Raw genomic sequence first — 15,105 nt, 5'->3', positions numbered from 1 at the left:
GTCTGGTCATGTCGTCACAGTAATTGCACTCCAATTAAATCGCACAGGTGTTGACTATCCTTAGTCATTAGTCTCCCTATATAGAGCTGTCTTTCTCTGTCGTCTTTATGGAGTCCTTACCCTATGTGTCTCATGCTCTCGTTCCCCGAGACTTCCTCTACCTTCTTGTTCTTCCGAGTTCCCCGTTTCATCCGGTTCCCTCTTTTGGTTTTGTTTGTCTCTCATGACTGTTTATTTTGTATTTACCCTTCTGTTTAAATAAAACCCTTACCTGCATTTGGATCCAACCCTCTCTTTGTGTTTCTCCTAAACCCTACCGTGACAAAAGTAAATAAGAACAGGACTATAACCCACATCAGACCTTAATGAATGATTACTCTGTGCAGGTGTATGGTAGATCTCTCTGACTATGACTTTTATTGAAACATTACTCTCGCAGGGCCCTGGTACAGGTACAGTTTTAGGTGCCCTACTGTTGTGTTTGGTTATTTACCTGTTCTCTATCAGCTACAGCTCTCGGGATGAGGGTAAAAATGATCCTCCGGGACCCAAACCACTGCCACTTTTGGGGAACCTGCACACGCTCAACCTCAAGAAAACCTATATGAGTCTTTGCGAGGTGAGTTTTTTAATTCAGACAATTAATTCATAATTAATTCAGACAGCTGAATTTATTTTTGATAATTTTACCTATAGTTTTCCACCTTTTACTTAAATTAGTACCATTTTATTAAAGCAATAAAGCATTCCTTATTATATCATAGATCAGTGGTTTTTCAACCTGTGGTCCGTGTGGTATGTGGGCCGCCAATTACTATTACTAATATTTAAAGATGTCAAAGTCATAGCATAATAACATCATTTCATATATATATAATTAAATAAATATATGGTGGTTAAGTCCTCCTGGGAAGTTCGTACGCACGAGTTGGGAAGTCGTGCTTACGACGGCATGTGCGTTCAAGTCACTTTCGTCGGAGCAAGATGGCGGAGTACTTTCTCTTAATTAATAACAAAATACAGCAATGTTCGGTTGCCACTGCCAACTTTATTGTTACAAGTTGCATGGTTATATTATAATGCCATCATATTATGCATCGTCGATTAACTTGCTGCGCTGTAAATAGAAAAGCCTCACAATATCACAGCTAAATACCTTTAAGTATTGTATATTCCGCCATGTTAACTTACATGCCCCCAAGTCATACAGATCGGGGCTAAAAGAAAATCCCAACTCCCCACTTGTATTTACGATATTGTGGTGGTGTTCATGTGCATTCAACTCGTAAATACAATCTATACGAGATGACTTGAACACACCAATAAAACTGTTATGCTTCCACTATTCGAGCTCACTGATTGGTTTAAGAATAAACCACCAATTTATCTCAGATATTTTTGCTGCATATGCTACAGAACAACAAATTCAATAATGCATAAATTGCTCTCAACATGTTCCCTCCTGACTGCTTGCTCCACTTACTGTCTACCCACTGCCGAGCGCTGCCTGGATCTGGTTTTCCCGTTTTGCTGAGCGGACCCAGCCCGATTTATTTTATGTTCATTTCAAGTCCATTCTAGGGCTGTGCGATTAATTGAAATCGTAATAAAATCACGATTTTAGAGTGCATGTTTTCTAAATCGTTTTATAGGACGATTTTCCGGCCCTGACCTCCCACAGTATGCTATCCGATGCAATCAGAATGCACCGCGACTAGTGCGGGAACAGAACAGACTGGTCATATGCCTAACTCTAGGTTCACACACTGTCTGTGATGCGCCTTTTTCCGAGCCCATGTTAACGAATCAGAGCATTCACACTGCATGCAGTAAAAGGCTAGAAATAAAAACGTGCGAACATAATTAATATCTAGCACATGAGCATAGAGAGAGCACTATGAACAATGCATGGCATAAAAGAAAAAAAAAAAGTACCTGGACACAGGATTTATTTATTTATATATATTTTTTGCCATAAGTCTATACATTTTGTTACACCTTAACTATAGTGATTATTTTGACGTATGTCTGTTCTAAAGATGTAAGTTTTTGATAAAGATCTAATTGGTTTTCTTTTGGAAATATGTTTCAAATTCACCCTGAATGCATTTATAAAGCATCTCTGTGTGTCAAAATCGTGATTAAAACTGAAATCACAAAATTGAGCTTTTTTTTTTTTTTTTTGTCTACATCGCACAGCCCTAGTTCATTCAATAAAGACTTTTAACAATCTAGCTTCTGAGTACTAAGTTATTAACCCAACAATTGCGGGGTCGGTATATTTTTTTGCAGTGGGCCGCGCAAACATATGTGTTTGCTTGTGTGGGCCGCAAGTTGAAAAATTTGGGAACCACTGTCATAGATATAATAAAAATCTGTTTTCTCAACAATGCCCTTTAGACTAGATTGTCAAAAGAGTATTCCCTCTTGTACCTTATTGCTTAAATGGTACACATGCCAATTAGGCAGTCGCTGGCACACTTACAGTGTCCAAAAAAGATAAATCGAACACCTAGTTTTCATACTGACTAGGGTAAGAGTCAATGGTAGTGAATGGTTTTGAAGATGGGCATTGTGCCAGCAGGCAAACAGAGAGCACAACAGTACAGAGTACTGTGTTAGAAGGTAAGCTGGGACAAGCTCTCTGAATCCTGTGTTCTAACAATTCTTTCTGCTATAAACCCACCGGACAGACAATAGCTCCATTTTTTTTTTTTTTTTGTCTTACAGCTATCAAAACAATATGGGTCAGTTTACACAGTGCACTTTGGCCCCAAAAAAGTGGTAATATTGTCAGGATACAAGGCTGTCAAACAGGCACTAGTGAACCTTTCAGAGGAGTTTGGAGACAGAGATGTTACACCCATATTTCATGATTTCAACCAGGGATATGGTAAGAAGGATTTCACAACTTCAGATGATAAGTTGTTTTTCTGTAGATGTAAATGTCAAATTAATTCAGCACTTTGAAGTAATGGTTAAACGATTCTTTTGTAGGGATCGTGTTTTCCAATGGTGAAAACTGGAGGGAAATGAGACGATTTGCTCTTTCTAGCCTGCGAGACTTTGGAATGGGCAAGAGAAGAAGTGAAGAGATTATCACTGAAGAAACAAAATATTTAAAAGAGGAATTTGAGAAGTTTGAAGGTAAGACTGCAAAGTAAAAATACGAGATGATGCTGTGACTGAAACAGATTTGAGTGTTAACATCTTCTTCATCCATGTGCAGGAAAACCATTTGAAACAACTCTGCCAGCTGCCATGGCTGTTTCAAATGTCATCGCTGCCCTCATATTCAACACCAGATTTGAGTATAGCAACACCAAGTTACATCACATGGTCCAACGAATTTACGAAAACATGAGAATGACTGGATCTACTTCAGTTCAGGTGCCCAGATATTTCTAATGCATTATTTTGTAGTGTATATATACATTGCTCAATGGTACATTATGCAGTTTTACTTATTTGCAGCTCTACAACATGTTTCCTTGGATTCGTCCTTTTGTGGCCAATCAGAAACGTATTGTGAACAATGTCAAAGAAGCATTCAAACAAAGCGAAGAAATAATAAAAGGTCTGAAAAAGACACTGAACCCTCTGGACCCCAGAGGAATCGCTGACTGTTTCCTGATACGACAGCAAAAAGAGGAGGTACTGCTCATAGTTTTAAATTAAATCAATTTGCTATTACATTCTGACATCTCATTTCCTTGTCTTTCACTGTCATGATTTCTACAGGAATCTGGGAAAACAGAGACTTTGTACAATTCAATGAATTTACATTGTACAATAAACAACTTATTTGGTGCTGGTACTGACACTACGGCCACAACACTACGCTGGAGTCTTCTGCTCATGGCCAAATACCCTGAAATACAAGGTATGGCTGCATCTAAAACCAGGAGTATTGCATTATTTTATAACAATTTGAGTTATGCATGTCTGCAAATCAAATTATATGCCATGCAAAGTATCAAACACAGTCAAGCTTTCAGTAATGATGTTATGAACTCTCATTCTTTCTTGTTAATTTAACGTAGCCAGGGTTCAAGATGAGATTGACCGAGTGATCGGTGGACGTCAGCCAATGGCAGAAGACAGGAAAAACTTACCTTATATAGATGCTGTGATCCATGAAACCCAGAGATTTGCAAGCGTAATACCCATTAATCCCCCTCATCAGACCACCTGTGATGTTCACCTGAATGGATACCTCATCAAGAAGGTCTGGCTCCAGTTAGAAAATGCAGTGTTGTTGATTACGTGTTTTCACCATTTATCATTTATCTTCTGTGTTTTGTGCAGGGTACCAGTGTGTGGCCGCTACTGGCATCTGTACTGAGAGATGAAAATGAGTGGGAAACTCCTGACAGCTTCAACCCAAATCATTTCCTAAATGAGCAAGGCCAATTTGTCAAAAGAGATGCCTTCATGCCCTTCTCTGCAGGTGCAGTGAACTTCAAATTCACTACTTATATTGTGCCATCGCAAATGCTTTATTTTAAAATCCTTTGTTTGTTTTTCTCAGGCCGCAGGGTTTGTGTTGGAGAGGGTTTGGCCAGAATGGAGCTCTTCTTGTTCTTCACCTCCCTCCTTCAGCATTTCTGCTTCACTCCTCCTCCAGGAGTGTCTGAAGATGAGCTGGATCTCTCACCAGTCGTGGGCTTCACTCTGAACCCGGCCCCCCACAAACTGTGTGCAGTCAAACGGTCTTAAAGTTATATGCATGCTATAGAATGTCTGTGACTTTTTTTTTTTTTTTGCTTGTATATTGCATTTATTTAGATTTCCACTGGAAATGTATTGAATGCTTATTATTTTTAGATCAATAACTATAGTGCTTTTGCTTTCAAGTATAAAAGCTTGCTAAATATGTAAATGTCACTTTAAAATCATGCAGATGTTATTGGTAAAACTGATGACAGAACTTACAGTTGGAGGCAATGTAAAGTAACAGTTGCCTTCAGATGTTTTCTTTAACTAAAATATTAATCACTACGTAAATAAATAAACATATCCAAATTTTTGGTGCATTTTGGTTTTTACATTTGCATTTGTATAAAATGGCAGATGCCTATTTATAATTCTATTTGATAACATTTAATAATTACAGCAGTTAAATCAGGATATGTTTTATAGGAAATCAGTCATTTGCAAAAATCAATTTGATATATGACTGATTAACTATGTACTAGCTAAGATTTAACTGCCTAGTAGTGCCAGTAACTAAATGTCAAAGATTATATTTTCTTGACCAACATAATCAATGTGCCAACGAAAACATATAACAATAAGAATATTCAAGGTTTTTAGTATATTTTTTATTGCTACGTGGCAAACAAGTTACCAGTAGGTTCAGTAGATTGTCAGAAAACAAACAAGACCCAGCATTCATGATATGCACGCTCTTAAGGCTGTGCAATTGGGCAATTAGTTGAAAGGGGTGTGTTCAAAAAAATAGCAGTGTCTACCTTTGACTGTACAAACTCAAAACTATTTAGTACAAACATTTTTTTTTTCTGGGATTTAGCAATCCTGTGAATCACTAAACTAATATTTAGTTGTATGACCACAGTTTTTTAAAACTGCTTGACATCTGTGTGGCAAGGAGTCAACCAACTTGTGGCACCTCTCAGCTGTTATTCCACTCCATGATTCTTTAACAACATTCCACAATTCATTCACATTTCTTGGTTTTGCTTCAGAAACAGCATTTTTGATTTCACCCCACAAGTTCTCAATTGGATTAAGGTCTGGAGATTGGGCTGGCCACTCCATAACATTAATTTTGTTGGTTTGGAACCAAGACTTTGCCCGTTTACTAGTGTGTTTTGGGTCATTGTCTTGTTGAAACAACCATTTCAAGGGCATGTCCTCTTCAGCATAGGGCAACATGACCTCTTCAAGTATTTTAACATATGCAAACTGATCCATGATCCCTGGTATGCGATAAATAGGTAATGTAATCCATATCTTCAAAATGCATACGACTGGAAGGAACAGAACCAAACTCAAGCCTTTGTTCAGTAAGCTTCATCTAAGCAGCCATAAGCAGTGTTGCCAACTCTCTCAAGATAACATTACTAAGCAACAAAAAAAAAAAAAAGCCCAAAACAAGTACAATATTATATGAGATATTTTACAAAAATAATCAAACTGTAACAGAGCAGGACGGCATAGACAATCCGATCACCTGATACTGATCACAATACTTCAACAGTATTAACCAGTATTGCTTGGATTACAACTTCACATATCTGCACGTTAAATGCAATTTTAGGGGGAGGAGAGAACGTGATGTGTGAATTAAGCTACAGCTATTTTTTTATTGTACTGCTGTTGACATTTTGCTGTAAATTATTGTGATTTGTTTATACTTTACATATTGCATAAGATATCTGCCTATGTATAAACAATGAGACCAGGCTGCATAAACCCATTCCTAATTATACTGTCCCATTGAACTGAATGTCAGAATTGCATAAGAATTACAAATAAATATGATAAAATAATAAATATGTTCCACTTATTGCATGGTTCATGAAATTCATTGGCCTTGTTCATAGGAGCTTGATTTACTTGATCTTTTTTTTTTTTTTTTTAGTGTACAAGATATTAATTTCAGTACAAAAAGTTATATTAAAATATTAATCTCTCACACAAGAATATTTAGTTTTGTTTTAAATGAGAAAATCATTTTGATTATTTTATATCATTAAACGCAAAAAGTGTGGCTGTGCTGAATGGATAAACTCTGAACACATTGTCACTCACTATAATGCAGTTTGCACCATGATAAATTGGGATGCAAACCCTAATCACAAGAAAGCTCAATTTAAGCACAACTGCAACACAGCTTTTATCATTTACACACAATAATTTAAAACGTGAACACTTATATGTGAATGTGCAAAATATAAGCTAGTTCAAAGTGCAGAGATGGTATGGGTGCAACCTTTAAAGCACTCATACACGTTTAGGCAGTTAGGCTCCATTTGCAAATCTCATGCACTCTTTTTGGAAAACTCTAAACATATTCTCATTCACTTAAACACTGATCACACTGCAATGAATTTGTGCTGCAAAAAGCTAAACACAAGAGACAAAAGTTAAACACAAATAAAGAACAGTTGTCATCGTTTACACACTATCAAAATCATTCACACTTGTTTCTTATGATGTGATCAAACCAATTTTACAAAATATGAGTCAGTTCAGAGTGCACAAGTGGCACAGGTGACTGAATGATGATACAAAGAATAGATGGAAACAATCTGAGAGGGAGAGGAGGAAGAGGACATGTATGAAGTGGATGATGAGGAGGATGAAGATATGGAGGAAGATGATGAGGAGAGAAAGAGTAAGATTTAGAGTGTTATCAAGGCTGGATCTGTCAGAAAAGAGTTTTTTTTTTTCTCTTTGTAAAGACAACATTACTTGTGATGTGGACAAAGTCCTCAGGACGGACTCAAGCATAAAGTCACTGACTTTACTCAACTTATGAAAAAATTATGTTAATTTAGAGTTATGTTTGACCTTTTGGGCCTTTGCAGTTGGACTGCAATATTTTTACAGTATCCAAGTGCTGAATATATACAAAAATGTAGTACTATTCAATATTCAGCGCAATTATATTCTTGCAGTACATACAGGATGCCTATACAATCTATTCACCTTACTCAGTTGCAATTACCATACTTTTATTTACAGAATTGCAAAATTGTTTACTCATTACAATACTGTTTCCGTAATGTTCTGTAAGCTGTGTTTTCCACTTTTCTCTGTAGTGTCTAATGAATGCTTTGTAGTGTTTAGTTTATTGATTAATGTGTGTGTGTGTGTGATCTGAGAGCACTGTTTGATTTGGATTGCAAGTGAAATGGTTTTGCAGTGATTGTTTTATTTTGATGAAAGGGTCAAAGGTTCTGTGAATTCAGTTATATATATATATACTGTACACACACATGCTCGGTCTGACAATTATGCCTATTAAGTTTTGACTTTTTGATTGTATTTACTGCTGTATAATAAAACACAAATGATTAATTAAAACAATACTTAACAGTGAATATAAAAATCTAACCAATAATAATAATAATAATAATAAAAATAATAATTGACAAATATACATAAAAAAGATGATCAGTTAATGCACTTACAAGACTGTGGAGTTGATAAAAATGTTTTCTTGAAGGCATATTTTATTTTATGTGCCCTATGTAACATTTATTTATGATAAACTTCATTTGAATGCTGTCTACATTGTAATTAAATAATAATAATAATTTGATAATAATTAACATGATAATTTCTTAATTCAAATATTATATATATTAATAATTCTTTAATATCTGATAATCACAGGGTGCTGTGGTGACGCAGTTTGTTTACTCTGTCAACTCACAAGAAATGGATGTCGTTCCTTAGGATCCAACATCTCGTGGCCACATTTGGACATAAGGATGTCATTACCTCAACAAAATTATCCTGTGGCCACAACATATTTGGTGCATTCCAAGCGTGATATATCGCTCTCTGAAGGACACTTTGGAGTGAAAACAATCATGGCTTCCATATTGAAGGATTTTTCCAAACTGAAGTGCTTCCTTTATGGTTTCGTTAAGGTGACACAGAAGTCTGTTCCAAAATTATTTTTTTTAACCCCTACACCTTTCATCCCTTTGAATCCCTGACTCTGGAGGGAAGGAATTAGGGTGTAGGGATGAGCCCTTCCGAATGAAGCACAAGGTGTATCACGTTTCCAAGAGTTTATATGATGTGGCCATGACAAAACTAAGCAAACCAAACAAGACTCACTGTAGTTTTCTAACTTAAACTTTGGAAAAATCTAATTGTTTGAACACACTGATTTGTTATCTGCAAAGCGCATGGGTCTGTTATTATTTAACACTGTTGTCCCATTTCAGTGTATCAAGTGCATTTTGGACCTAAAAAGGTTGTGAAGCAGGGGAAAGAATCTGTGGATGAATGTCTAATTTTACTGATGGTTAAATATTCATTTAACCATGATAACCGATGGTCTTAATTTAGTTTAATGTTCAGCTCATGTTGGTATCTCTTCAAGTCAGTAAAAAAATATACTGAACAATTTACAAATGGACAAATTGGAGAATCAAGAATAAAAAAAAAAAAAAAAAATATATATATATATATATATATATATTAAATCAACTGGAGTATGGTTGTACGAATACAAACCTGAACTAGAAGGACAAAAGACAGCTTGCAAGGTTTTTTTTTTTTTCTTTATCCAGCCAAATGAATTATAAGTAGGACACTGGAAATCCTGCAATTAAATGTTTTAGTAATTAAAATGATCTTCATGAACAAATCCTGCGCAGAAACTTGACTTTTGACCCCTATTTTGAAGTTACTCTCCTCTGTCTCTGCATTGTCGGCCAAAAGAGAGAAGTCATGTCAAGGCAAAAGGCAGTAACTTCCCCATTATCTACATTTGGTTGCTAATAACAAATGATTACAAAATCATTATAGTAACTGTAGCAGCCCTTCAAGGTCTTGAACAAAGTGAATAATCTGCATTATAAAAGAAAAGAATATGTGCAACATGATATCTGCATTTCAAAGCCACCTCAACAATCATTTTCCCTCGAGAGCAATGGGCCATGCTTAAACGCTATTAGTAAGAACAGCACTCATCAATATTTGTTTTACCTGCACTTTTATTCAGTATTGTGTGTGTCAGAAGTTCTTCAGTGAAAGATGAATGATAATACACAGGCTACCTGTAGTTTAAACATGGGAAACTTTAAGGGCAGTTAAACAAAGGCAGAATACTGTAACTCAATTTAATGGATCAAAAACAAAGTCAAAGAGTGGTAACTAATGTTATACAGGGTTCTGACTTGGTTTCTTCATGGGCTTTTTGAAATCTCTGTTAAGACAGTTTATTATTTTCTAGAAAGAAAAAAAACTGACTCAAGATCCACATGAATTACGAGGTCTTGAATGCCCTCACAATATCAATAACTTATTTTAGACCAAAACAAAGTTACAAACTTTTGCCTTTGCACGGTAGAAAGGATGTTTCTCTAGAGGAATCATCTTTGCTAATGGTTACAACTGGAAAATATTGAGAAGATTTGGACTCTCAACTCTTTAATGCCATTTCTTCACATCAGATAAAGAGATACAGATGCATTTTAAAGTTGTTGATTGTCTCCACCTGCAGAAGTACTTCATGTGTCCAGTTCTTGGGTTCTGGATGAAGACGTAGAGACTGCTAAAAAGCAGGAGAGAAATGCAGGAGCAAATGAACATCTTATTGCAGAGCTTGAGCCCACTTGACTGAAGAGGATTCATCAACTTCTGCAAACAAAGCATACAAGTAAATTATTATATGACTGTATTCTTAATTTTTTCCATGTTGTGAGAAAAGGCTTTGTAGAAATATTTTTAAACGAGCCTGTTTCCTCATGAAAGGCAGTGTTATGAAGGCTATCCTCCACTGACATCCATTTAAATAATTAAGTATATAAACATAATCTGATGATGCTAAATACCCATGCCTTTCGAGTTAGTATATTGACAGCAAATTTCTCTCATTGAATTGTATTGGACATTGAGTAATTGAGAATTGAGAATTTTTTTTCTCTCTCTGTGTCTGTGTTAATTTTTCAGAACACACACTTATTATTAGCCCTGTTAAAAATGGGGCAAACTTCTTTATCTCTCAGACTAATGTTGTTTGGATGTGAGTGACTGACTTCTCTCCTTGCTGCTCCTGAACTCCTGAAAAAAAAAATTCAGAAACCGACAGAAAAAAAAAACAAGAGGATACTCAGGTAACTTTTGGGTCTATCAGTGAACATAAAAGTAAGTGACATAACACTCTTCATTCTTCTTAAGTGTTTTTGTGTTATGCTTTATCTTAACTGTATATTACTCTATTCATCTCAGTTACATATGGTAACCCTCGTTCCCTGAAGGACGGAATGGAGATGTCACGAATTGAGATATTGCTTCGATAGACCAATCTATCAAACTTTAAACTACATGAGTCAATGCACATTGGCATAAAATGATTGCCTCCAGCTGCTTCTGATCACAACATGAGTATAATAAGGCAGCAGGTGCAGTGCATACCAGCTTTTCATCGACGAGACAAACTGGTGACCTGGCAGCTCAGCAGTGGTACAGCAACCATGGCAACAGGACATTGCCATCCCTCCTTCAGGGAATGAGGGTTACCATACATAACCAAGACATTCCCTGTCAGTCGGTCACTCTTGACATCACATCAGTGGCTGAATTGCAAAACCCCTACCAAAGCACCATGGGTGCTGCCCCTTCCAGTGCCCTCTGCAAGCCCCTTGCACTCCTATAAGGTGTAGGCTGGGGCTCAGAACAAGTAGTTCCACTCACCATTGTCAAACCCAGACAGCAAGCAATTTCAGCCCAGAACCGGCCCACATCTGGCCCGCGTGAAATCCATGCGGGCCAAATGTGAGCCAAAATTGCTTTCTGTCTGGGAAGTACTACCTCACTGACTGAGACCCAGTATATGGATAATACCAGGTAAATGTACCCTGCGGAAGCCTCATCCTTCCTAAAGGAGTTTTCAGAAGTAAATATACATAACATTTGTTTAGGTGTATATGGAAAAATTTGGGGCGATTAAAACCCTCTTGGGAAAACACAGGCTCTAAGGCTATACTATGGACTATACACATACAAGTCCTGCTTAGGTCTCAATATAGAACCCAGCCTTCCACAGCTCTCACAGATTTATCATGAAGGCCTGGGGACGGATATCCCGCCACGTCCAGCTGCCAAGGGTGATGGAGGACAGCTCTCCTTCTGTTGTGGAGACCGACATCTGGATCAGTTAAGGCCCACTGAATACCACTGGTATGCTCTTTGAAGAGGGCCTAGTGTCCATGGGTTGCTCTACTAGATCAGGGGTGCAAGAGGAGTGATAGTCCCCAAAGGGTTGGCTTTCTGCATGGTTTGGCACCACTGTAATCCTCAAACCATCCACGCCACTGCCGGAAGTGGTTCTCATCTGTCGGCTGCCAGAACGAGCCCCAGATCATGGTAGCAGAACTACTGAAGTTAGCAGAGACTAGTTCGCAGCTCTGAGATGGTCATCTGTGGGAACATGACTTATCCACGAAGGCCAAGTCTGCAAGCTCATTGCCCAGACACATGAGGCAGCGATCCTGACCATCACCCGATGTCATGTAACCACCGCACCCAGAAACGCATGGGTGAAATGGCATCCTTATAAGGACCTTATAAGGATCCTGTCCTCTTTACAAAGACGCACCCCTGAAGCTCTTTTAGAGAAATTTGCTCTTTAGGAAATGCTCTTTTAGTGCTGAAGCGATAGGCTGGTATGCCTTGCACCTGCTGCCTTAGTATACTCACGCTGTAATCAGCAGCAACTGGATGCAATAATTGCGTCCAATGTGCATGCCTCATTTAGTTTACACTCTAAGTATATTGGTCTATCGAAGCAATATCCCAATTCATCAGTCACCAAGGTGACGTTGAGAGTGACCGACTGAAAGGGAATGACTAGAGAATCTGAGGGATTCGACTGAATAAAGATGCTGCTGATCATTGAGGCTCTTCTTCTCATTTTAGCTGCTCTAGGACAGGTAAGCTTGTGTTCTAGTATGAATTTTACAGACATGAGTACTGATGATTGATCATTATGAGTCCTGTTGCTGCAGGATCACAGAACAGCTGCTGCAAAAAAGATATATACATTGGATATGGCACCAAATTCCACTGATATTAAATATGACTGATGCACAGAGAAAATGGCAAACTTGGTGACAACAAAATATCTGCAGATGGAAATCAATAACTCTACTGAATTTAAAAATACTTGGCATGATGGTGAAAATAAAACCAATAATCCAGATGATAATTTGAAACAGATTCATTCAGTTGCCATTTATATGTACACGAACAATAATTCTGTTGTATATCAAAATTTCAACAATGCTTTCCATAGTGAGAAACAAAAATACAAATTCAGTACACTCTATTGGCTTTACTTTTTGTTAACATATGCAACACTAGTGACTAGCATGTTATTAACATGACTAGCATGTTGTTAGCATTATTAGCAAGTGACTAACATGTCATTAGCATTATTCAGCCAAGTGACCAATTAGCTTAGGGTGGTTTTAGATATATTCTCAGTAGAGAGCTTTTAAGGTTTGTTATGGTAGTAGACAGCTTAAATACACCATAAGTCTTATTTTATAAAGCATTGCACTTCCTCAATCAAAGTGTATGGGGTTTTAGATGGATTTGGTAGTCTGGTTTACGAAAACCATAAGCTGGATCAGTAAGAAAAGATATAGAAAACCCAGTCAGAGCAGTCTGAAGTTTTGACCCGAGTTTGGTGGTTCTAGCTTGAAAGCTCTAAGAGGAGATAGTGTCTAAAATTTGGCTCATAAGAAAAATAATAATAACTAGAATTAAAAGTTAGTGAACTAACTTTGATGTTGGCTTGGCTTGCGCCGCGCTCGTTGTGGTGTGTGTGTGTGTGACTGACAGAAAGCCTCCACGGCGCGCATGAGAGATCTCACAGACAAAAGTCTTAATATGATCACACATTAGAAATGTTTGGTAAGATAAAATGTGCACGATAACATTATTAAGCAAAAATACATAGTACATAAATTTTTTCCCCTCCAGTACCAAAAGCAGAACCGATACCGTCAATTCTTACTGATACTACGTTCTTTCATAATTTAGCACCGGGGCCATTTTAATACCGGGTTTCGGTACCCATCCCTAGTCATCAGTCCATGTCTCGCAGCGCCACATACTGGTCTGGCATGTATACTACGTATGTATACTATGTATCGATTTTTGTCAGTTTTGGTTTCATGTGAAAACAGATATTTTTTGAGACGAGGAAAAAAATAAGATCTGATAGAGACAGCTCTGGCTGTGTGGGGACCTAGCTTCAAGCCTGGTTTCACATAGATGATTATCTTATAGTGCGCGATGAGTGCGGACTCATTGTATGTGAGCTCAGACGGGAAAGACTGTACCTCGTGTTGGCTTAATATGCATTATTTTACGAGAGAATATTTGTTTTTGACATGACTTAATTTAATGATAGAGACTTCAAGCTCTCTTTAGATATACTATATTTCTCAGGTCATTTTCATTCATGTTAGTGACTAATTTCAGGAAGATTTTCACAGATACTGAATGCATAAAGCGCACCATATTTGTTTGATTTATTTACAAAAAAAAAAAAAATGTGTAGTGTAGGCTATAAAAATAATAGGGCACTTGTGTATTTTTCAGTCATTATTAAATCAATGAAAGAACTATGAGTTTATCTTTGTAGTGTATTTTCTAGGTTTGATTACTTGAAAAATAAAGTAAACTTGGAAGTAACTTGAAAGTAAAGTAGTTAGTAATCTGATTACTTTTTTAAATGCAGTAATCAGTAAAGTAATCAAATTACAATTTTAAAGAAGAAATTAGTCATTTGTAGTGGATTACTTTTTTTGATTGACTTACTCAAAACTGAAGAACACAAATATCAGTTTGTTCAGTTTTACGGTCATAAAAGGACAATAAGTTATTCATCACTTTAAAGACAGAAGGTGAAATGAAATTATACCCCTTAAATAGACTTTGTTCGTTATCTTTGAAATAAAGAAACGTACTGTATGTCCTTGACATTTTCTCCTACTTTGCATCAGTCATGTTAATGAATTATTACACTTTTGGGGAACAGATATAACATGAACAGAAAAATATTTTTTTTTTACATTTTTTAATGAAAACTGATGAAACTCCTCTCTAGACCAGATCAGGAAATGATTATGCAAACTAAACTGAATAATATTAATTCAATTTCAACCCAAAGAACAACTGATCTGGAGTAAAAGCCTGAGGCGTGTGAAGTTTTGTTTCACATCTAACCAGAAGCCCAGAGTTTGTCCAGTGTGAAACCACACATAGACATTCACACATAGACCTTTATGATGAGCTCAACTGTTTGTTTAACACACTTCAGCTGTTATATCCCACAACACACACACACACACACACACACATTATCAGTGGTATAAAACAGCT

General features: G+C 36.9%; 1 protein-coding gene across 1 annotated transcript; it reads left to right on the top strand.

Moving 5' to 3' along the window:
* The first annotated feature begins 359 nt into the window (after positions 1-359).
* On the top strand, positions 360-5,027 carry LOC127956652 (cytochrome P450 2K6-like). Its single transcript, XM_052554769.1, has 9 exons — positions 360-619; positions 2,731-2,893; positions 2,998-3,147; positions 3,230-3,390; positions 3,475-3,654; positions 3,742-3,883; positions 4,044-4,228; positions 4,309-4,450; positions 4,532-5,027. Exons 1-9 carry the CDS (start codon positions 410-412, stop codon positions 4,717-4,719), a joined length of 1,521 nt encoding a protein of 506 aa, XP_052410729.1. The 5' UTR covers positions 360-409; the 3' UTR covers positions 4,720-5,027.
* The last annotated feature ends 10,078 nt before the right edge of the window (positions 5,028-15,105 follow it).

The sequence above is a fragment of the Carassius gibelio genome, chromosome A3, assembly GCF_023724105.1.
Source record: "Carassius gibelio isolate Cgi1373 ecotype wild population from Czech Republic chromosome A3, carGib1.2-hapl.c, whole genome shotgun sequence".
In the NCBI taxonomy this organism is placed as follows: Eukaryota; Metazoa; Chordata; class Actinopteri; order Cypriniformes; family Cyprinidae; genus Carassius; species Carassius gibelio.
This window is presented reverse-complemented; position numbering and strand designations above follow the sequence as displayed.

Excerpts from the sequence above, each read along its gene's own strand:
- LOC127956652 (XM_052554769.1), top strand. The coding sequence starts at position 410 with ATGACTTTTATTGAAACATTACTCTCGCAGGGCCCTGGTACAGGTACA. Across the intron at positions 620-2,730 it reads CCTATATGAGTCTTTGCGAG|CTATCAAAACAATATGGGTC; the intron begins GTGAGTTTTTTA and ends TTTGTCTTACAG. Across the intron at positions 3,391-3,474 it reads CTGGATCTACTTCAGTTCAG|CTCTACAACATGTTTCCTTG; the intron begins GTGCCCAGATAT and ends ACTTATTTGCAG.